This window comes from Schistocerca nitens, chromosome 11, assembly GCF_023898315.1.
Source record: "Schistocerca nitens isolate TAMUIC-IGC-003100 chromosome 11, iqSchNite1.1, whole genome shotgun sequence".
In the NCBI taxonomy this organism is placed as follows: domain Eukaryota; kingdom Metazoa; phylum Arthropoda; class Insecta; order Orthoptera; family Acrididae; genus Schistocerca; species Schistocerca nitens.
In genome coordinates, this window is record NC_064624.1 from 124,203,837 (window position 1) to 124,229,467 (window position 25,631).

At 42.1% G+C, this 25,631-nt stretch overlaps 1 protein-coding gene across 1 annotated transcript in view; it reads right to left on the reverse strand.

The window, feature by feature from the left end:
• LOC126212957 (uncharacterized) overlaps positions 1-25,631 on the reverse strand; it is a 386,808-nt gene that overhangs the window by 125,010 nt on the left and 236,167 nt on the right. Inside the window, exons 3-4 of the mRNA XM_049940483.1 lie at positions 22,094-22,186; positions 6,451-6,513 (exon numbers count right to left, since the gene is read on the reverse strand). Coding sequence (XP_049796440.1) covers positions 6,451-6,513; positions 22,094-22,186 — 156 coding nt within the window. The remainder of the gene's footprint in view (positions 1-6,450; positions 6,514-22,093; positions 22,187-25,631) is intronic.

Genomic DNA, 25,631 nt, shown 5'->3' on the forward strand with positions numbered 1-25,631 from the left:
GAGTGATGTAAACACCTATAACAAAGAAAACGGCGCTTATCAGATCAAAGAAAAATAAGCAATCAATTCAAACCAGATGAAGCACGTGAAAAAGGAAGGGTACCCATATAAATACCGATGGGGCACCTGAGGCATAGCAATGGCTACCTGGTGAAGCTTAACTGCTAAGCTTACGACTCGAACCAAACTACTGTAGCTGTATCGTCATTCATTCGACCTAAATTGTGTCTCATATCACAATGGACCAACTTTGTTTCGATTTGGAGGTGCGGCCTAAAACTTTTCTCTCCCATTGAATTTCGAGTCTCAAATTTCAGGTGCGGCTTAGATTCGGGAAATTTTTTTTTCTTGATTTCGAGTCTCATTTTTCAGGTGCGGCTTAGATTCGAGTAAATACGGTATAGAGGGATATCGCTATTACCAGTATGTTCCAAAATTTTCTCGAATATTCTGCTAAGCAGGCTTACACCATATGCAGATGAAATTGCGGGGTTTTACCAAGCCGGCTTTCAGAGGAACAGATCAACTATAGACCAAATATTCACCCTGTGTCAAATTTTGGAAAAGAAATGGGAATACAATAAACCAGTTCATAATCTTTTCATAGATTTTACAAAAGTATATGATTCAGTATTGCAGTCAAAATTGTACAGAATTGTTTTGAAACTTGGAATACCAAAGAAGTATGTTAGACTTATAGAAGCGAGTTTGAAAAACACAAAAGGTAGAGTAGGCGTGGGGAAATTGGTGTCAGAAGAATTTGTAATAAAGAACAGACTTAAGCAGGGAGATGCCCTGTCTCTGCTACTTTTTAATTTAGTCCTAGAATATACTGTGCGAATGGCAGCAGATAATTCAGAGGGTGTGGAGCTAATGGAAATATTAAGATAGTAGGGTATGCAGATGATCTAAACACCATTAGCGATAGGAAAGAATCTGTAACAGCAAATGCGAATGCATTAATCGAGGCTAGTGAAGATGTAGGTCTAAGGATAAGTGAAGACGAAACTAAATACCTGGTTACTACTAGAATGCCAACAGCAGTAGATCAGGAAATGTTAAGAGTTGGAGACACGCAGTTTGAAAAAGTGAACACATTTAAGTATCTAGGCGTGGACATCACTTCGAGAAATGAGATTGAATCCGAACTGAAGGAGAGATTATGGGCGGGAAATGCGTGCTACTTCTCACTAAATAGATTATTTTCATCATGGATATTGTCTAGGAATTTAAAGATTAGAATATACAAAACTATTATCCTACCAGTTATGCTGTACGGGTGTGAGACTTGGTCTCTCACTGTGCAAAATGAAAAGCCCTTTTGAGTATTTGAAAACAAAATTTTGAAGAAAATTTTTGGAGCAAAAGGGGATGACATTAGCGGAGAGTGGCGAAAACTGCACAACGAAGAGGTTCACGAACTCTATTCGAGCCGTGACAATCAGTATTACTAAATCACGTAGGCTGTGATGGGTGGGTCACGTAGCTCGAATGGATGAGGGCAGGGCAGCGCGCAGAGTACTGGTAGGGCACCTAGAAGGAAAGCGTCCTGTGGGGAGACCGAGGCGTGGGTGGGAGCACAATTTGAAGGCCGATTTGAGGAGCCTAGGTATTGAAGGTGAATGGAAGGAAATAGCCCAAGACAGGGACAGATGGCGAAAATACGTTGCTGCGGTAATGGACTCTCGAGTCCGGTATGACCAGTGAGTAAGTAAGTAATTTTCCTTTAAGATGTTTCACACCATAGGCACGAACTGCCATCTGACTGATGGAGCATAAAATGCTATTCATCTGGAAAGACCACCTGCCATTACTCAGTGGATGCCCAGTTCAGTAATGACATGGAAATTCCAGCCTTCATTGCCAATGAACAGCAGTCAGCATGGGTGCAAGAACCAGGTGCCTGTTGCAGGGGGGCATGTTCAATGAACAGTCACTGAGAAGACACTGTTGGTGGAACCTCAGTTCATCTGAGTTGTCAGCTCCCCAACAATTGCACATTTATTCACCCATACGCATCTCCGCAGCTGTCTTCACCCCTCATCTATGGCTTAAGGTGCAACAGGGTTTACTCGGCACCAGTTTTCAATATCGCCATTTTGCCACGCACAGAGTACTTTCATCACGGCCGGATGCAAACAATTTACACTCTTAGCTGTTTTGGAAATGCCTGCACCCTTGGCCTGAAAGACAATCGTCATCCCTTTTCGACATCAGATAAATTGCTAGGTTTCCACATTACAACAACGATTGCACTGTTTTCTGCATCCCCCGACACGCTTTATATGTCCTCCACTGCTAGTGCTGCCACCTGCTGCCTATGAGTGGCTATTGCATGCTGAAACTGACAATAGGTGGTGGTCACAGTAATATAAAACATGGCATCTAATGTTGTGACCAAAATACTATAAAATTACATAGCACTACATTTGAAATTTTTACATGATATTCTAATGAACATTCAGACAGACATAGACCATACATCTTTGTAGTATATACAATATACAAATATACAGGGTGTTACAAAAAGGTACGGCCAAACTTTCAGGAAACATTCCTCACACACAAAGAAAGAAAATATGTTATGTGGACATGTGTGCGGAAATGCTTACTTTCCATGTTAGAGCTCATTTTATTACTTCTCTTCAAATCACATTAATCATGGAATGGAAACACACAGCAACAGAACGTACCAGCGTGACTTCAAACACTTTGTTACAGGAAATGTTCAAAATGTCCTCTGTTAGCGAGGATACGTGCATCCACCCTCCGTCGTATGGAATCCCTGATGCAGCCCTGGAGAATGGCGTATTGTACCACAGCCGTCCACAATACGAGCACAAAGAGTCTCTACATTTGGTACCAGGGTTGCGCAGACGAGAGCTTTCAAATTCCGCCATAACAGTAAGTCAAGAACGTTGAGGTCAGGAAAGCGGGGAGGCCATGGAATTGGTCCGCCTCTACCAATCCATCGGTCACCGAATCTGTTGTTGAGAAGTGTACGAATACTTCAACTGAAATGATGCTAGTACTGTAAAGCAATGAGTCGCATGTCAACACAAGCACCGAAGTCAACAACACCTTCCTTCAATTGGGCCAACTGGCGGTGAATCGAGGAAGTACAGTACATACTGACGAAACTAAAATGAGCCCTAACATGGAAATTAAGCATTTCCGGACACATGTCTACATAACATCTTTTCTTTATTTGTGTGTGAGGAATGTTTCCTGAAAGTTTGGCCGCACCTTTTTGTAACACCCTGTATAAATATATATGTAATACACAGAGAGGAAACACTGCTACCAGATATTTCAAAGAGTACTTAACCAATTTACTTTAAATTTGTAGACGATACACTAACAAACATTGAAGTGACATACACTGAATACTTTTTTTAAGTGATAGTGTACAGCTTTTCATTTAAAGTCAACTGCAAGAAAAACAAAGCTGTGCTGTGAAAACTTGCAGTTCATTTTCTTTCCTGCAGTCAGTTTCAACTATGACTGCAAGTCATTTAAACCATGAGAAACTGTTTCATGTATATTCTTTCCCCTCAAATAAATTTCGAACTAAAATCATATACACAACAATTGTTCCCACCTTTGCCTTCAGTTTTACAGAAAAAGTGTATTTTGGCTTACTGACCTATGCTTAAAATACTACTACGGAATCTTAATCGTCTGAAGCCTTGTAATCATACCCATTTGCAGCGCTACTCGAATCCTCTCTAGTGTCGAACTGACGGCCTTTCAACTTGAGTTCAATTTTGGGAATAGCACGAAGTCACAAGGTGCCAAATCTGGCGAGTACGGTGGGTGGAGTACAAACGTCATGTTGTTTTTTGCCAAAAAGGTCCTGGTGAGCAAAGACATGTGACAGGTTGCGTTGTTGTGATGCAGCAGCCAATTCACTTGACGTCAAAGTTCGGGCCGTCGTCGCCGCACATTTCCACGGAGCCATCGCAAAAGGTCATAGTAGTACGGGGAATTCACTGTTTGGTTGGGTGGGACGAATTCTTTGTGTGTAATTCCCTTGGTACCAAAGAAAAAAATGATCATGCTCTTCGCTTTGCTCTTCACCTGTCTCGTTTTTTTGGGTCTTTGAGATGAAGGTCCCCTGTTCTGTTCACAGACCCATCCTAAAATCGCCACACATCAGAGTATTATGGAAATCGCTCTGGACACACAACACATCCTCCCAGCTGAATGCCACTCTGCACACTGACTCATCAGATATGCAGCTCTCGCCACCTAGTGGTGCTAAGACCTACTTCTCCTACTTTCCTGATGGCAGCACCAGTCCCGAAAATTTCGGATTCCGTCTCATATGTGATCAAAAGTATCCAGACACCCCCAAAAAACATGCACTTTTCAAGTTAGGTGCATTGTGATGCTACCTACTGCCAAGTAGGTCGAGTGGCTGCCCATAAACCACACATCATACCGGTAAATGCCAAACAACGCCCTGCTTGGTGTACGGAGCATTAACATTGGGCAACTGAACACTGGAAAAATGTTGTATGGAGTGACGAATCACGGTACACAATGTGGTGATCTGACAGCAGGGTGTGTGTATGGATAATGCTCAGTGAACATCATCTGCCAGCATGTGAAGTGCAAACAGTAAAATACAGAGGCGGTGGTTTTATGGTGTGGTCACATTTTACATGGAGGGGGTTTGCACACCCCTTGTTGTTTTGCATGGCACTATCACAGCACAGGCCTACGCGCCTTCTTGCTTCCCACTGCTGAAGAGTGATTTGGAGATGGTGACTGCATCTTTCAAAATGATCGAGCACCTGTTCATAATGTATGGCCTTTGGCAGAAAGGTTACAAAACAATAACATCCCTGTAATTTGACTGCCTGCACAAAGTCCTGACTCGAGTCCCATAGAACACCCCTGGAATATTTTGGAATGCCGACTTCATGGGAGGCCTCACTGACTGACATCGATACCTCTCCTCAGTGTAGCACTTCGTGAACAATGGGCTGCCATTCCCCAAGAAACCCAGCACCTGACTGAATGTATGGATGCAAGAGTGGAAGCTGTCATGAAGACTAAGGGTGGGCCAACACCATACTGAATTCCAGCATTACTGATGGAGGGCACCATGTACTTGTAAGTCATTTTCAGCCAGGTGTCTGGATACTTTTTGATCACATAGTGTATGATCGCAACTCCTTTACCATTCATTTTAAGGGATGTCAATTTCCAATCACAGTTTCATTTGCAATAAGAATAAATTATGCTCAAGATGACAGAGGGGGGGGGGGGGGGGGGGGAGGGGAAGGAAATGTATATGAAGGTGGGAGGAGGAGATGGCCAGAGGGGGAGGGGAGGCAGAGATGTGCAGAGAGAGTTGGGGAAACAGCTTAGGATGTATATCCAATTCACATACATATTTAGCAATTGCAAAGCATTGATGGGTTTGCTAGTATTCAGTATTTTCAGGTATGTTGTGAGTAAAAGTCAACAAAAATTAATGAAAAATATATTTTTTAAAATATTTTTTTTTGGTGTTCATAAAGTAACCTGCCCCCCCCCCCCCCCCCCCTCTTGGTGGTACATATTGCTGAAAGTGCCATGGCATGCATTGCTATGAGTATACTACAAGAAAGTTAAATGTTCTGGATCCTACTAACACATGAGCACCTCTTTAAAAAATGTTGTTACTGTTAAATCAATAACAATTAATGAATTTTGTTTTTTAAATTTTTTTAAGGACGGTGGCATAATGTGGCCCTGTCCCCTCCATCTGTTGGTAATGCGTGTTGTGGAAATTGTGTTGATATTGCTGAGGATAAGTCTCTCTAATCTTTTGAATTTTGTTATCGTCGCTTGTGTGACTGCAAACTGATGTACTGGTGACACCATCCCCCCCCCCCCCTCGCCTCCCCCCAAAGCATTGTCATCTGTCAAATTGTGTTACAGTAATCATTACCCTTCTAGTTTCACAATACATTATCAGTTGGAAGTATTCACCAGCTTTTCAGATTTGAAACAGCTCATATTAGCTGTTAATTTGTAATAAGGTTAGTATTGAATTTTTTTTTTTTTTTTTTTGCAAATTTTTTTGCAAATTCCACTTTCCTACTGGCACAGTTTTGCACTTTTGTTTCTAAGAAGAGGTAAGTACTCGCTCCAAGTGAGGACTCATAATTCCTGAACTACTATAAATTAGTGAAAATTTTCAGTTGTCCATGTTGTGGACTACGTAAATTCAACGTAGCACCGAGTACAAGTGGGACCAATTAGTTAAAAATGTAGATTTAGTGCTTCAGTTATATGCTTGACAAATAATTAAAGTAATTAAATATAACCATCCAGTTTGTGCAGTCTGGTTCCCCAGACCTCGACAGATACACAAAATGAAGAACTCCATGACAGGTGAGAAAATTACTGACAAAAATCAAATAATCTGTGGCTCTCAACACGACACACACATACCTCCTCTTTCTTAATGTTGAGAGTATCCTGCTCAAGAACAAAATCCTCAGCAAATGGAGCAACCTAGAACAAATAACATAAATCATCAGATCATACTGGAAGAAAAAAGCTTTATCACGTTTATGCATATAACAACAAACGCACTCAATAATGACAAAAAATGAATTTAACTCTCACAAGAGAATAAGTTGGAGCTAGATTTGAGGAACTGTGTGTGTTCAGTGAATTCAGCAACATTTGTAATAGCATCAACACCCTATTACATTTGAGGTCTCTGAAAATATTCCGATTTCAGTGCTAAATACCATGAATATCTACCGAAATACTTCTTGAAATACGTTAATGAAAGTATTCCTTGATTCGTATCCACTAATAAAGGACATTTTGGTGCGATAGGCCACCACTGCATCATTATACAGCATTATCAGAACAGTCTGAAAAGCTTATAAGAGTGCTGCAGGGTATAATGTACGGAGAACTAATTCCTAAGAAAAAAAAACTATACATTACACCACTCCCAAGTCAATTAGCAATGAAGTGAGTCAATCAGGCTACTGTGAGCACAAATTCAAGCAGCCCACCAGAGATGAAGTTGCCAAACGAGTTCTTTGTTTGGTTTCCTACAACCAAACAGGAGAGCAATACAAAAACTGGACATAGGACAGTAGCATGAATTGAACCTGAGCCACAGGCTGAGAAGTCTCGTACGCTATCATCTACGCTATGAGAACAACTGACACCAATTGCATCTGGCGGATCACTCGAGTTTGTGCATGCAATGCTAAATAATTCGGAACTGGTGCAACATACTGAATTTCCTTCGTAACAATTACTTCTCAGCACAACCTCTCCTGGAACATCCCTACATGTTTTTTAGACTATTTCTGACCACCCTGTCGATATACATAAGGGACCACATACCGAAGTAGTAAATACTCAAAGAGAATGATCCATATGTAAATAATATATTTCAGCTATCAGTCGTCCTTTGGAATTTTTATTGGCTAGAAACTAGCCACTCTCAGTGCATTATCATTTTTGGTCAGTGCATGTAACACCTGTTGTCCACAGTTCATTGAATTCAATGCCGAAATCTAGATCTGCCAATAAAAATTCCAAAGGACGACTGATACCTGAAATCTATTATTTAAAAATCAAAATAATGGTCGCTGCGTGCAACAGCCTCTGAATGGAGGGTAACCTGATGAAAATGATTCATGTTTTGGTATCACAATAACTTGGCACCACAAACAGAAGTTCACATCTCTTGTTCATACACATGGAATTCATGCTCATCTTTAGGCCCTCCGCAAACGGAGCAATTGAAATGAAACCTGTTGACAATGCGAATTGGTAAATGGTTACTTTTTGAATCACTTCCCGTTTAGCTAAATCGGGCTCTACAGATGGTGTGACTGCAGAGTGATTAGCCAGTAAATTATTTGAAATGTGCTACCTGTGAATTGCCAAAAACTTGTGTCCACATGGCCAAGCACTGAGTTGCATCGTGGTCTCAAACGCAGTTCTCTACTGATTTAATCTGAGGATGAACAAACAGGTTGTGGACGTTAGCTTTGTGTGGGAAGTCAAAAAACATCCAATTTTATTCAACTATAAGCTCCCAGGCTACTGCAACAATAATTTGACAAAGAAAGAGCGGTATGAAGTGGGAAAAGTAGTTTGTATGAAAACTATGTAGTGTACATACATAAAAATAAATCTACCAGTACGTCAATGGGAGCAAATTTACAAAAAAATGTAAATCATACTGGGGGTATTCTTTTGTGAGACTGGCAGCAACTCTGTCATTCCATAAAATTACATTGTTCTGTGCAAACAAACAGTGAAAATGGTGGGAAAATAACAGAAAAACAACATATCTCCAATATGAGTACACACAATGGGGTTCACATGCAAATGATTGAAGGAGCACAAATCACCACATTATATTTATTCATATACAAATCTCAAGACATCTAGCTTTTGAAAATAAAAGTAATGCCTGTAGGAATCAACACACTGAATCACTGTAGCATTGCCCCCCTTAGGGATCCGCCGGCTCTTTTTAGGCGGTCCACGGCCACCCTTCACCAGATCGTGTAAAATGATGAGTAAAATTATTGAATAAAAATGTGAAAATCAAATTCATCACTTTTTTTCATGTGAAATACGTGTATATTTACTTCAGGTCTTCTTCCCAAGCAGCCATTGCAGTTCCTAAGTGAGAACGCATACACTGTTTAGTGCCGGAGAATGCGGCTTCTCTGATTGTTTCGCAACAATACGGGGGTCGTTTGTGCGCCGACTCACGGTGGTAGATGCGCTGAAAACTTTTACCCATGACGGAGCGAGCTTTGTCGACCAATCACAGTGCTCGCTGGTACGTATGTAGCCCCAGGCATCATTAAATGTTAAACTTGCTTTGTCAGTGCACTACCTATTTCATAAATCGATTTTTGACCAAGTTGTTTTCATTCATCTCTAAACCAAAGATTATTGATACTTCGGGGGGTGGGGGGGTGGGGGGGGATGGGAGGGGGGTAGGGGGGGGGGGATCATTGGGAACATGGAACTTGCATTAAGAAGCTTTCAGTTCCCATGGGTTTCGCTCTGAAACTGAAAGTTACTGTGCTCTTGACTGACTAGGGGTCCGCCATCGATTTTCGACTGAAGAAGGGGTCAACCTGCTGAAAAGGTTGGGAAGCCCTGGCCTAGACAGTCTACGTGATGTGACGATCACATGGCATTGACGGCCTGGAGTCCCACCTGGGGAAGTTTGGCCGGTAAGCTGCAATTCTTTTCAGCTGACACCACATTGGGCGACTTGCATGCCAATGATGTTGAAATGATGACGAGGACAACAGAACATCCACTCCCCGATGGGAGAAAAATCTTCAGACAGGTCAGGAAGTGAACCTGGGTCTGCTGCATGACAGACATGCTGACCATCCATCTAAGGGGCTGGACAGCCTTTCTACAAAGAGCTATAAATTTTGAATCTGCCTGCTGCAGTTCCTCTGCTGTTAGCAACAGCCTGCAGTTTATGTTTCTCTGGAAGTACAGAGTTTTGTTTGTTGTTTTTGCAGCTTCTCACTTTAGAGTTGAGCAATTTGTGAACTGTATTAGCAGGCAGTCAGCAATCAGTTGCCAATCTAGATCACCTGGCTGTTCTGTTCCTTTTCAGTTGTTCTGCGTACAGATGGACTTAGAGAAACATCTTCATCCCCCTTGGCTAAAAAATGTGAAGAGAACTTGTTTTATAAATATTGTAATACCCCGGAATCGTGCGATAGGTGGGACCGATCAATAACTGTGTAAGTTGAATCTGCATAAGATGGTAATCTATTCTGCATACAAATATGTACAAATTATATTCCATTGGGATGAGACACTAAAGATGACAATGTAAATTAGAAGGAAAATGTTTACTAAAAGTGTTCAATAACACACTACATTATGTTACTGTAAAGTATAACTGCATACAATGATGTAAAGCTAAGTTATTGTGATATAGAAGGCTCCATTAAAACTAACAATTTCATGCGATGTGTCAAATTTTTATTCTTCCTGCACAATATTTCGTTGTATCACACTAATAAATTTTTTTATTCCCTGTTTTGAAGCAGGAAAGGGCATTTTGTTTGAATCCACTTTTTCTATAATTTTCAACTTTTTCTATTGAACTGAGGCCATCTGTCAAGTTTGGAGCTGTCAATTGATCATCTGGTTGAACTGGGCCTGAGGAATCAGGTTGTTCAATGTTCAGCTCTTGCTCATGCGTTTCTATAAGCCCATCAACCGTCAGCTCCCAATTGTGTGAATCAAACAATTCAATCATCCAGTAAAATTGACTTCTGTCACATTATCAATCTGATCAGGACCTGGTGCTGATTACCCCTGTATTTAAGAAGTGAAAATAAATCGACACAGTTTTTCCAGATGTGAATTAAAGTGTTTTGTGAAACTTCATTCCGAAATTGATCAATAATTCTCACAGCAATTAAAACATTGATTTGCTTCCGAAAGTCTCTGACAGAGAGCTTGTTTTGTCTCATAGCTTTGCGCAGATGTGGAAACAGTTGTCTCATGTAGTAAGCTTTAAATGTTTTAATAACTCCTTGGTTCACCTGTTGAAGCAAACTGGCTCTATTCAGTGGCAAAAATACTACTTTGACATATCGATCAAAATTAATCATAGAAGCAGGAGAAGGACCTGGTATGTTGTCGATTAACAGAATCACTTTAAATAGGATTTGTTGTAATTGGCAATAATATCTGTATTGAGGTATGAAGTAATGACCAAATTAGAAAAAAAAGGGGGGGGGGGGGGGGAAGAAGCTGCCCCCAAGCTTCAGCATTCAGCTTCCAAATCACAGGCAACACAGCTTTAGAGAGAGGTTTTAATTTACAATCACCAGCTACATTCAAACCAACCATCACTGTCAATTTACCTTTGGTGGCTTTACAACCAGGAAATATTCTCTCTTCATGCCCAGTAAAACTTTTTTAGGCACCTCCTTCCAGCAGAGACCAGTTTCATCTATGTTTACTCTTAGAGATGGGCAAAGTCGTTCATCCTTGGGAACTAGTTCACTGGTGATCACTCTTATTTGGGAACCGTTCATCTTTACTTGTTCACCATTCATTTGCGCTTGGTATATGGTTCCTATGAAAAATTTAAAATTAGTAGCATAGGGACTGAAGCTGGGAGGTGCCAAGAGGGGCACTTTCCTCTCCCCTGGAGTACAGAGTTTTTATTCATAACAGAATTCTCACACACTTGTAATTTTCGTGATTCTGCAAAACCTCTCATTTAGCCAACTGTAGTATTATGTGGCTGATCGCTACGAAATAATATAAGGTGGCGCACAAAAACCGGCCCCGTGTACAGATTGCTCACCAATTACGGACGATTTGTTGACCGCTATGAGCATAGAATAGATAAACATGTAATAATTGGCAGTGAAGAAATGACAAATAAGCTAATGCAAACAACAACTTCGAAACAATAGATGACAGTTGGTGGGCGACAATGAGCAGTCTAGTACTCGGGGCCGATATTTCGTGTGCCACCCTGTACCACTGAAATAATGTTGTACAAGTCATCATATTCTCTTTACACAATGTGACACCAGACACTCGATTATGGAGCTTTGGCTTCACTCAATTGTAAGTCGGTCTGCCTCCCATAACAATGAACATGCTGTTTTACCTTGGATCAAAAAAATGCAGAAAATGCCCAATTGTGTGTGCCGTGCTCTCTTCCTTTACATGTACAATAACTAAAAAATCTTGGCTTTTTACAAGTATTTCTTCTGCTGTTTATCGAAATAGTGAAGTAAGCTGATATGCTGTTTTGTTACCTGAAAAGATGTGTGTATTCCATAATTTTTATGTAATTTAAGTAATTATAAAATACATTTTAATTACCAGTCTTGGACGCTGAATAGATTACAAAAAGAACCAGAAGTTCAGAGCTCAAAAAAAGGTTTGAAACAGATCTAGAATTGGCGTGTGCAGCAAATGAAACGAACAACTCGATACTGAACTACGAGCAGTCGGCAGTGGAACTGCAACGAGTGGCCACGCGAAGAAGAATGAGTCCACCTGAGGGAGACCAAGACCGAGACCGAGACAGACGGGAACGGGACCGAGGCTGGAACGAGACTGGCCGATGCGCCGTTGCGGGAACAAGACCGACTGTTTCCCGTTCCCAGGAACTATAAGTAGAAAGTAGACCAAAGTGAACTATGAAAGACCATTCCTTAGAATTCATTCCTCACTCATTCCGTTCATCTTGATGAACCATTCCTATGGACCCGTTAGTTCGCAAATGACCCATCTCTATTTGCAATGATTTTGCTGCTATTGCCACCGTCTATCACCAGTTTCTCTGGACAGAGTGATGCAGTCTCTTTATCAGCACTTACTGCATCTCCACTTTCAATCAGAGGTTTAGGGAAAGGGGTACAATTTAGAAAAGTCACCCAGAACATCGGGCCAGGGGATACTTACTTTCCCTGGACCTAGGGTTCTGGATTACTTTTCTAAACCGTGCCCCTTTCCCTAAACCTCTCTAGTCCTTTTCCTTCAACACTCTTCCTTCCCCATCAACTCTTCCACTAGAAGGAGCCACTGGCTTCGAAAGCTTGTGAAAGTTAAATATGTGTGTGTGTGTGTGTGTGTGTGTGTGTGTGTGTGTGTGTGTGTGTGTGTGTGTGTGTTTTATTATCTGTCCATTTGCATTATATTGGTGTATCCTGTGATTGATAATCATTTCACAGTGGAGGCCTACTCAAAAGCAGGTTCATTGAACAAAATTCTAGCAATTCAATTTGTTCTTGATCTTGTACTGGTAACAGAGAATAGTGTGGACACAACCAACTGTGATGTGCATGCCTTAGTATTAACGTATGAAAATATTTGGAACACATGTGAATATTTTCCTGAACAACTGCTGTACACTACGTTTAAAAATGCCCCACATATTACTAACTGCTCATAAGCATGGAAATAAAACATTTCTTCAAAGATCTCAGCAGCTTTGTTTACAAACTTGCTAGTCACACTGTATGCACGAAATTATTTGTAGTTACATGTTCTTAATTGTTTATGCCTCATTTCCACATAAATAACTATACGTGTTTTTGCTGTTTACTGACCTCATTTAAGTGTCAACTCAAAAATTGCTAAATTTATGAGCCACACAATTCTTTTGGTGTTGGCTGCTTTATATGACAATCGCCAATTGACTATGTTGTCACAATATGCTTATTTTGTCTTGTCTCTAGGTGGAGATGTTCGGGACCCTTTCTGTTCATGTTCTATATTAATGACCTTGCAGACAATATTAACAGGAACCTTAGAATTCCTGCAAATGACGCAGTTATCTACAATGAAATACTGTGTCAAAATGGCTGCACAAATATTCTGTCAGATCTTCATAAGATTTCAAAGTGGTGCAATGACTCGCAACCTAGTTTAGATGTACAAAAATGTAAACTTTTGCACTTCATGTAACAAGAACGTAGTGTCCCATGGCAATTATTTTCTACTCCCTTTGTTAGAAAAGTCATGAACCCAAATTCTGAATGACTGGTGAGACACGAACTTGGGAATACAAAATCAGTACGGGGCCTTAAATACTCCTACTCGGGGAGCCTGAGGAGGATGTGATAGCGCCGAGTTGTGTCATAGCCCTTATGATCAAAGAAAACCACAACAAGAGGATGGCACTGGGAAGAAGGCCTGCTGAACTGCAGTTTTCAGTTAATGCAGATGATCGATCAGAGATCGTCCCTCCTGAAAGCCGCACCAGTAACGAGATAAAAATGTGACAAGATTAGAGGACCCAACTGAGCAAATGGGTTACCATCCATTGTAGTAACTTGGAGGGGTCACTGGTCAGACTGATTGGCCGGAAATTAATAAGGGATGCCAGATCCTTGCCAGGCTTATGGACTGGACCCACAACAGTGTCTCTTTACTGAGAAGGGAAAATGCCTTGGAGCCAAATACAGTTACGGTATTTACTCGAATCTAAGCCGCACTCGAATCTAAGCCGCACCTGAAAAATGAGACCCGAAATCAAGAAAAAAAATTTTCCCGAATCTAAGCCGCACCTGAAATTTGAGACTCCAAATTCAAGGGGGAGAGAAAAGTTTTAGACTGCACCTCCAAATCGAAACAAAGTTGGTCCATTGCAACATGAGACACGATTTAGAATGAATGGATGAAGATACAGCTACAGTAGTTTGGTTCGAGTTGTAAGCTCAGCATTTAAGCTTTACCAGGTAGCCATTGCTATGCGTCAGGCGTTCCGTCCGTATTTATATGGGAACCCTTACTTTTTCACGTGCTTTGTCTGGTTCAAATTGATTGCTTATTTTGCTACGATCTGATAAGTGCCGTTCTCTTCGTTATAGGTGTTTATGTCACTCTAAGCTGAAAATGCATTATTGTACTGTGTCATGCACTGTTTGTCGCATTCTGATAATGAGTGTTTACGACCTGTCGCCGCTCGCGCCACGGCTTGCTTTTGTGCGCGCTACCACTGCAATCCAACTGCGGCTAGCCTTAAAATTTTCAATTTTTTGCTCTCTAGCAGTTTCGTGCACCTTAATTTTTAAAATTTCGGCGTTCACAGGCAGGAATTTCTGATGCTGTTCCTTAACAAATTCATTTAAAATCACACACTGGCCCACTAAATGCTTTTCTGCTACTTGATCATCCAAATAATTTGTCTCTCTGCAGTCACCATCGCCTGACGTTTCTCTCATCAATCCAGTATCACAGACCTGCAGCACTATTAGAACTTTGTTCCGCAAATTGAATTTGGCACTATAATGAAAACACTTCATTATGGTTCACTAACACCAACAAGTACTTCACAAACTTCCACGAAGCAATAGGTGCCGCTACGTGAAATCTTAGTGAGCCCCAGCGTATCAACTCGTGCAACAAATGTAAAGCCTTGTGGATTGTTGGTATTTTTATGTAAAGAAATTTATTACTGTTGCTGCGAATATTTGAAAGGCTGCTACATTCGGAGACGAACAATACGGAATTTCTATTTACTTTGTTGGATAATGTATGAAAATGCAGTGTTCGAAACTTGGGGCGGAGAAAAAAAGCTCGTCTTCTACCTTTTTTTTAAATTTATTTATTGACGCAGAGGTTTTGTCGCCAGTATATATCTTTGTGTCTGCAAAGCATGCCTGTGTAGAGCTACATATTTTCAACGGCAGACGTTGGTTGTGGTGGCTCCTACCAACATTTTTCAGAACTTTCACTTACTTTGCACTCGATTCTAACCTGCAGGCGGTTTTTTGGATTACAAAAACTGGAAAAAAAGTGCAGCTTAGATTCAAGTAAATAAGGTAAGCACCTGGAGAAGATTTCAGCGCTGTTGAAGCAATTGGTTATGGATGGGATCAGGCCCAGGAGCTGAATCATGAGAAGAAGAGGGGACCAGAAGAAGCTTCCATTCAGTATAGTGTGCATTGTAGGATTCCACTTGACAAGGCACCAAACATATGTGGAAAGCTTCAGCCCGCTGTTTCTGGAGAAGGAAGGCACTTGGATACTAGGTTTATAAAACATTCCCGCTTGCTCTGTTTGATCAAGTAACGGGCTTCAGTGTGGAGACATTTAAACGTAATAAGACCGGCAGAGGACAGATACCGCTCGAGATGTTGCAAGGCGCGACAATTGCAGATAGCAGTGGCAATGGTGGTGTTCCACCACAGAACTGGCAACGGTGAATGGGCCCGGTCAAGTGGGGAACAGCAATGCCGGCAGCCCGGAGTGTCTTATCAGATAGATTATGGACGACGTCATCAATAAAACCTGACAAAGATGATGATAACGTGACTAAAAAGGTATACAGAGGCCATTCAAGCATGATTGAAAGCACAGTGGGGTTACCTGGTCATCAGGAGGCAGAAAGGGAACAAGAGAATCAACGAGCCACTGCCACAGAGGTCATGATGTGGCAACCAGTGTAAGGATAAAACAAGGGAAGGAAAGTCAGCGAAAGATCAGTGGCAAAAAAAAGTGCCGTATGCAGCACTAAAATGAGTAAAGAACCATGATTAAGAAGGCATTGATCTTTTTTTTTTTTTTGCAAGAAATTGGTCACGAGAAGCCCCGACTCGAAAAAAAAAAAAAAAAAAAAAAAAAAACAAACACTGAAGCTCTGTTCAACAAAGGGCGATGGGCATTAAAATCCCCCAAGAAGAAGAATGGGAGGGAGGGAGGGAGGGAGTGGAAATTGCTGAAGTAGGGCAGTTAGGGCAACAGGTGTAGGTGGCCTGCCAGAGGGAGATAGAGATAGCAAACCTCGACTGCAGAGTCCAAGTGGACCCGGACGGCAACTGCTTCCAATGAGGTACGAGGGTGGATACAGGTACTGACAATACCTGTACAGACACCACTGGAAGCCTTCAAAGGGCTGACCTGGTTCCAACAAAACACGGAGCCAATGAAGTGTTGGTGATGGAGCATTAGTAAAATGAGATTCCTGCAGAACGACACAAGCTACCAACTACAACACAGTAAGGGATTATAACTTTGGGACGCAACGGTAGTATCCATTTCAGTTCCATTGCATAAACACGGAGCAGATATCCAAATGGGAGGCGAATGGGCTTGAGACAATCATGCTGCTGGGTCACCATCCATCACAAATGAGGACATGGTGACAGCCATAAATAAGAGGTCAGGCCCATGTCACACACACACACACACACACACACACACACACACACACAGTCCCTGGCAGCTATGTGACAGTCTTTTTATTGTGCCTAGCAGCGACTCAGCATCACCGCCATATGATGAGTAGCAACTATCCTTTTCATAATAGTGTTTTTAATCAAACATGTTAAACCTACATGTTTAGGCACAGTCATACAAGTACTCACTGAACTGTACAACCCCACCTCGCTAAGTTGTGCATTAGTGGGAATATATTACTGTTCTGTGACATAAAACTTCATAGTCTGCAGCATTTACTTTTAAATAAGGTGGATATTAAAGTCACCAAAAGTGCTACTTCAGAAGTCTACACATTATATTTATAGTGCAGCAAATAATAGTTTCATTTACTTTCTCTGCAGTGCACTGAAAATGCCTTAAACTTTTTTTTTTTGCAGGAAACAAAGATTTAAATTGCAAAATAGGAGTAATTTGTAATCACTTCTGTAAAATAAACAGAATCGAAGTAGCAACTGAGGAAGTAATATTGGGAATACAATACTTTAATAAACTAACAAAGTTTCATATTTGGATGGGGGGGGGGGGGGGGGAAGGGGGGATATAGGTGGGGGGGGAGGGGGGAGGCTGCACACTACCAGGCTTTCAGGTACGTTCACTGAAGTTCATGCCAAAATACCTGTCACTGTCTTGAAATTAATTTCCAATGAGTACTGTAAAGTTAAGTGTAGATCTCCAAACAGGATCTACCATATTTGATGACGCCTATCAAAGCAAACACGAAAGGTCACATTGCCCCAGACACACATTCACACAATGTGTTCTACAGCCACTTCAGAAAGGTGGTGTGAGGTACATGATTCTCCAGTTTACACAAGGGAGTAAATGAACATGTTTTTATTAACTGCCATTAATCTGCTAGAGTTTCCACAAAATTAGTATAAGTACAAATAAACATCAAGAAATTAGCAGGAAAGTCGCTACAGTGACAAAAGGCAGCCAGTTTCCCTATTGTATTAGCTATCCGTTGTTTATCTGCTATTACAGCTTGATTAATACGAGGGCCATCCAAGAAGTACCCAACCTGACATATAGATAGTGATCATTGTTTTAAACAAATGACTACAGTGGAAACTATCAACATTATAAAGCTCAAGTTTGAAGTTTAACAATGCTCTGTTGTTCAATATTTGTGTGGCAGCCTTCAATAGTGAATGCTCTCAGAAAATTTAGGAAAGTGGATGAACTTGTCATTGTTATGTGATAACACTACCTTCATTTGAAAGGTCTTAGTCTAACTAATATTAAAGCTGAGCTATTTTCTACTGGGGGCATCTGCTCCTTCATTTACTACAGTAAAATATTTGGTGGCGAGGTTACACAAGGCCACAGAAGTTGCCAAGACGAACAGTGCAGTGGTAATCGCGAAAGCGTTACGGAGATGACAGATAAACTCCAGGGGAAGACTTTGCAGGAGAGACGCTCAGTAGCTCGGTACGGGCTTTTGTTGAAGTTTCGAGACCATACCTTCACCGAGGAGTCAAGCAGTATATTGGTCATGAGGATAAAATCAGAGAGATTAGAGCCCACACAGAGGCATGCCGACAATCTTTCTTTCCACGAACAATACGAGACTGGAATAGAAGGGAGAACCGATAGAGGTACTCAAAGTACCCTCCGCCACACACCGTCTGTTGGCTTGCGGAGTATGGATGTAGATGTAGGTGTAGACCAAATGAGGTGACCACACCAGTAATTGGGTAGAACAGCCACGACTGAAATTGCACAAACTACCAAACATCATATGCATTTCAAAAAGTGCTGTATGTACATCACATACTGACTGAAAATTTGGACATTAGAAAGCTGTGCACAAATTGTGTGCCACATCTATTCACAATGGAACAAAACTGCACAACCACGAACTCAGTCGAGTGTTTGGCAATGTTTTGTTGCAATAAAGCCAAATTTTTATGTCTATTCATAATTTATTATGAATGTGGGTTCATCACTTCGCATCTGGTACAGAGGAAGAGTCAAAACATTGGACTGAAAATGGAGAATCAACTCCAAAGAAGACAAGCAGTTCCGTCAGCAGGCCAGGTCATGTAGTCATTTTTTTTAGATTCCTATAGGATAATTTGAATTGATTATCTTAAAAAGGAAAAGCAATCACTTGTGAGTAATGTGTGAACTTACTGCAGCATTTTAGTGATGAAATGAAGCAAAAATGGCCACATCTAGCAAAAAATAAAGTTTCTTTTCGTCATGACACTGCACCAGTTGACACATACATTATCTTGATGGCTAAAAACAATGAGTTAAAGTTTGAATTACTTCCTCATGCACCCTGGTCATAACATTTAGCCTCTTCTGTTTATTTTGTGTTTACAAACTTGATGGAATGACGTGGTGGTGAAAGATTTGCTAAAATTGAAGAGGTGGAGCCTGCAGCTGAGGGTTATTTTGCAGTGCTCGACAATTCTCACTATAAATGGGGTCCTGAGGTATTGAACACATTTGGAAAAAGGGTACCACACTGAAAATGGGCTATGTAGAGAAATAGGATGTTTTTTCCCCAAAATGTGTGTGTTTTGTTTGTCAAGTACTTCTGGGAAGCCCTTATACACTGAGGTGACGAAAGCCATGGGGTAGTGATAAGCATACGTAAAGATGGTGGTAGTGTCGCGAACACTAGATATAAAACGGCAGTGTCTTTTGCACTCAGACAATTCACGTGAAAATGTTTCCAATGTGGTTATGGCTTCACAATGGGAATTAACAGACTTTGAATGCAGAATGATAGTTGGAGTCAGACACACAGGCCATTCCATTTCAGAAATTGTTACAGAATTCAATATTCTGATTCCACAGCATCAGGAGTGTGCCGAGAATACCAAGTTTCAGGCATTGTCTCTCACCGTGGACAATGCAATGGTTGACGGCCTTAATTTAATGACCAAGAGCAGCGGTGTTTGCACAGAGTTGTCAGTGCTAACAGACAAGTAACACTGTTTGACATAACGTCAGAAATCAATGTGGGATGTATCACGAACGTGTCCTTTAGGACAGTGTGCCAAAATTAGGCATTGCAAAATACTAACACGAGTTCTTTACAGATGAATGGAAAAACTGGTAGAAGCCAACCTCGGGGAAGATCAGTTTGGATTCCGTAGAAATGTTGGAACACGTGAGGCAATAATGACCCTATGACTTATCTTAGAAGCTAGATTAAGAAAAGGCAAACCTACGTTTGTAGCATTTGTAGACTTAGAGAAAGCTTTTGACAATGTTGACTGGAATATTCTCTTTCAAATTCTGAAGGTGGCAGGGGTAAAATACAGGGAGCGAAAGGCTATTTACCATTTGTACAGAAAGCAGATGGCAGTTATAAGAGTTGAGGGGCATGAAAGGGAAGCAGAGGTCGAGAAGGGAGTGAGACAGGGTTGTAGCCTATCCCCAATGTTATTCAATCTGTATATTGAGCAAGCAGTAAAGGAAACAAAAGAAAAATTTGGAGTAGGAATTAAAATCCATGGAGAAGTAATAAAAACTTTGAGGTTCGCCGATGACATTGTAATTCTGTCAGAGACAGCAAAGGACTGGGAAGAGTAGTTGAACGGAATGGACAGTGTCTTGAAAGGAGGGTATAAGATGAACATCAACAAAAGCAAAACGAGGATAATGGAATGTAGTAGAATTAAGTCGGGTGATGCTGAGGGAATTAGATTAGGAAATGAGACACTTAAAGTAGTAAAGGAGTTTTGCTATTTGGGGAGCAAAATAACTGATGATGGTCGAAGTAGAGAGGATATAAAATGTAGAGTGGCAATGGCAAGGAAAGCGTTTCTGAAGAAGGGAAATAAGTTAACATTGAGTATAGATTTAAGTGTCAGGAAGTCATTTCTGAAAGTATTTGTGTGGAGTGTAGCCATGTATGGAAGTGAAACATGGTCGATAAATAGTTTAGACAAGAAGAGAATAGAAGCTTTTGAAATGTGGTGCTACAGAAGAATGCTGAAGATTAGATGGGTGGATCATATAACTAATGAGGTGGTACTGAACAGAAATGGGGAGAAGAGGAATTTATGGCACAGCTTGACTAGAAGAAAGGACTAGTTGGTAGGACATGTTCTGAGGCATCAAGGGATCACCAATTTAGTATTGGAGGGCAGCGTGGAGGGTAAAAATCGTAGAGGGAGGCCAAGAGATGAATACACTAAGCAGATTCAGAAGGATGTAGGCTGCAGTACGTATTGGGAGATGAAGCAGCTTGCACAGGATAGAGTAGCATGGAGAGCTGAATCAAACCAGTCTCTGGACTGAAGATCACAACAACAACAGGCTATGACAGCTGAGGACCAATGTGAGTGCCTTTGCTACCAGCTCAGCATCACCTGCAGTGCTTGTCGTGGGCTCATGACAGTAGCGGTTGGACCTTAAGATGATTGTAAAGTTGTGGCTCGGTCAGTTGAGCTCCAATTTGAGTTGGGAAGAGATGACGGTAAGATTCGAGTGTGCACAGAGCCCACGAAGCTATGGACTCACACTGTCAACAGACTCGGTGGTGGCTCCATAATCGTGTGGGCTAAGTTTACACGGATTGGACTGGACCATCTGGTCCAACTGAACTGAACATTGACTGGAAATGGTTACGGTTGCCTACTCGGAGACCAGTTGCAGCTATTCACAGGCTTTATGTTCCGAAACAACAATGTCATGTCACCGGGCAACAATTGTTCACGACTGGTTAGAAGAACATTCTTGACAACTCGAGTGAACAATTGGCCACCCGCATTGCCCGACACGAATACCATCCAACATTTATGGGACATTATCGAGACGTCAGTTCACACACAATATCCTGAATTGGCAACACCTTCGCAATTATGGATAGCCATAAAAACATCACAGTTCAATATTTCTGTAGGGGACTTCCAATGGATTATCGAGTCCGTGCCACATCGAACTGTTGCATTACACTGCGCAAAAGGAGGTCCCGTGACTTATCACCTCAGTACATTTACAAGAGTACACTCGAGAGGCAACTGTCGTGAGAAAAATTAAAGCCAATGTACAACGAGCACTGCTGTCATCTCTGCTACTTGTGGAGCTTTCAAACCTCCAAACAGATTTTCAGAAAATCTGTGGGTCATGTGGTTAACATGCAATATTTTTCATTTTCTTTCGGCTCTGCAGGGATTCTGAATTGCAATAAATGCTTTTTACTGACGAGAATCTTCCAAAAAGAAATTTACCAACTTTAGAAGCTGTGGCACAGAACAGACATTTACTATTTGCCCTTCTTTTTTTTTTCTTTCTTTCTTCTTTACTGCTGTGGAGGAACGAAGAATCATTTTAGCATGACTTTTATAAAACCTAGTGGCCTACCTTGCAGTATAGTACATGGTACAGCAAAAGTACTTACAGTAGCCTCTGCTCTATCCTGTTCACCCTTTCCTTTCGCCTCTTCCTTAATCTTGTTGGCACATTCTGAAACAACTGATGGGTCTCCGAGAACCTGAAAAAAGGGTGAAATAGAGGTATATTTGCAACATCTCTAAGCTTGAAGTCGGGTGGTCACTGGGTGGCAGAATGAACAGGGGGTAAAACAAGATGAAAAGAAATAAGATCATTAAAGTTATATCAGTGTGAACTGTTATATCAGTGTGCACACACGCACACTCACACTCACACGCGCGCACACACGCACGCACGGACACACAGAGAGAGAGAGAGAGAGAGAGAGAGAGAGAGAGAGAGAGAGAGAGAGATGCTCCCAGTCTTGTATGTGCCTATCCCTTACTTAATTTGCATTTATCACAAGTCTCTCACCCTGTGCAAAGTCACAACTGACAAGAAAAGAAATGCATTTGACTCCTGTATAGATGAAAAGTAAAAAAGCAGATCCAGAAAATTACAGACCCAGCCTTAATGTTAGTATGCTGCACAATTCTTGAAAATAGTCTAACTTCGAATATAATAAACTTCCTCGATACAGAAAAGCTTCTGTCTCCACATCAGTACCGATTTAGAAAGCATTGCTCGTGTAAATCTCAGTTTTCCTTTTCCCTACACGATACCCTACAAACTGCGGACAGAGGCTAACAGGTAGATTCAATATTCCTAATTTCCGAAAAGCACTTGGCACAGCGCCCCAGTGCAGTCTGTTAACACAGGTATGAGAATAGGAATATATTACCAGATATGTGAGTGGCTGGAAGACTTCTTAAGTAATAGAACCCAGTATGTTGTCCTCGATGGCGAGTGTTATCAGAGACAAGAGTATCGTCAGGACTGCCCCAGGGAAATGTGATAGGACAACTATTATTTTCTATTCCCTTTGTATAGAAAAAGTTGCCAACGCAAACTCTGAATATGACATGTGTGACGGGAGCTTCTGAATAAAAATCAAAAGAGGGCCTCACTCGTGGATATGATGGCGGCAAGCTTTGTAATAGATCTTATTAGGATAAAAAAAAACTGTGACAAGAAGGCTGGGAAAAGGCCTGCCGAACTGTGGTTTCCAATTGAAGCAGATGATCCATTGGAGACCATCCCTGCTGAAAGCCACACCAACAACGAGACAAAAGGTCCCGAGATTCAAAGTCACGACTGAGCCGATGAGCCGCCATCTGTTCTAGTAAATTGCAGGGAGCATTGGTCAGGGACTGAGTGGTCTGTCATTATCGAGGGACAGCGGATCCTCGTCGGGCTTATGGACTGGAACCAGAACAGTGTCTCTCCACTGAGGGGGGAAGATGCCTTGGAGCCAAATATGGTTCAACACCTGGAGGTGGTTTTGGCACTGCGAAGGGCTGAGGTGTTGAAGCAATTGGTTATGGATGGATTCAGGGCCAGGAGCTGAATCCAGGAAAGATGAGGAACCCAGAAGCAGCTCACATTCAGTAAAGTGTACGCTGGAGGATTCTGCTTGACAAGAGGTGAAACAAATTTAGAAAGCTTCAGTCCGGAAGGCAGCTGGATACCAGGCCGACATCGATGCCATTGCAAAATGGGTCAGGGGTGTTCCATGAAAACTGATGGATCTGTACACAGGCGACCTGGAATGGCAAGGTCTGGAATTTATGACTGCCACAGACAACCTTGGAGGGTGTGGTGTGTAGCACACACAAGTGATGAAGGGACAGAACAACCTAGAGAAGAGAAAGTGTTCCCAACACACCCACTTGCTCTGTTTGATTAAGGGACGGGCTTCAGTGCGAAGACATTTAAACATAATAAGACCGGCAGAGGACAGGTGCCGCATGAGGCGTTGCAAGCCACGACGACGATTGCCGATAGCGGTGGCAATGGCCGAGTTCCACCTCGGAACAGGCCAACAGCAAACGAGGCCTGTCAAGTGGGAAACGGCAATGTTGATTATCTTACTGGACAGATCATAGGCGACTCCATCATTACAACCTGACAAAAAAAAAGGTGGCGACCCGACCTATGAGGTATATTAAGGCTGATCAGCATGGTGGAATACCCAGTGGGGTTACCTGATCATCATGAGGCAGGAAAGGAACAAGAGAATCAACGGGAATTTGTGTGTGTGTGTGTGTGTGTGTGTGTGTGTGTGTGTGTGTGTGTGGTTTGGGAACGTATGGGCGCCCAGTGGCGAGGTTATCAGCGCCCTGACATCGATGAAAACAAACGAAAACTGTCGTAAACGCATGCACACGAAACGACCACACAATGACTATCGCACAGGCATTCTCACATGCATTAAAACCAGTGGAGGAGGCAAGATAGCTAATAAAGAAAGTAAAAGAGGAAAACCAACCACAAAAGAGCTAAAAGAACAGCACAGGGAAATGAGACTGGCTGACCACTTACGAAAAAATTTGGGTGAGCCAGCCACCCCATTGACACATTAAAAATATCTCCTCAAAATCTTGCTAAAAATGTGGGACAATTCACAGAACTTTAAAACCCGAACCACATTCATTTGAGCATTGCATACAATAGACTGCAGATCTGCCGGCAAATCTGCTGCAGTCCGCTGGTCAGCAAATAAAATGTAGTCACCATCACAGACATCATAGAGTGGCGACCAGTGTAAGGAAAAAAGAACGGAGGGAAAGTGAGTGAAAGATCAACAGCAACGAAAGTGCCCTGAAATGAGTAGGGGAAACACCATTTTCTGCAAAGAACTGGACAATGAGGAGGCACTAATAGGTGAAAAAGCACTGCCCCACAACAGGAGACGGGTATTAAGAACACTGAGGAGGAGGAGGAGGAGGAGGAGGAGAGGGAGAAATTGCTGGAGGGCAGATAGGGCAGTGGATGTAGGTGCCCTGTAAGGGGGGAGACAGAGATGGCAAATCGTAACATAGTCCAAGTGGGCCTGGACGGCAACAGCTTTCAATGAGGTACAATGAGGGATCCATGAACTGACAATATCTGCACAAGCCAATGTGCAGACACCAGTGGAAGCCCTCAAAGGGCTGACCTGTTTCCAACAAAGCAGGCAACCAACGAAACGTTGGTGAGTGAGCATTAGTAAAATGAGATTCCTGGAGAACGACACAAGCTACCCCGTAAAACACAGTAAGAGAGTGTAACTTTGGGAGGCGACGGTAGTTCCTTGTTCCTCTCTTTTATAGATCAAGGAGGGCAGAACAGGGAGGGAAAGCAGGTTACTGAAAGAAAACCGAAAAAGGGAGGGTGACCTTGGGGTGCACAGGCTGTGTGTCCAGTGCCCGATTTGTAGTAGCAGGCCTCCAGCCTGAGAGACACGAGGGGGAGTGGTCTCACGAGGGCTGAAGAAAGGGCGCACTTCTCCAGAAGCAGAGAGGAGGGGCGGGACACGGAGGGCATTAAGGGGGGGGGGGGGGTGCAGGAACTGCAGGGAGGGGGAGAGGAGAGGGGGGCTGGACTGGGATAAGGAAGGAATGTAACAGAGGCAAAGGTAGAAGTCATCAACACAGGGAGAAGTCTGTCATATTTTTGACGAGCTT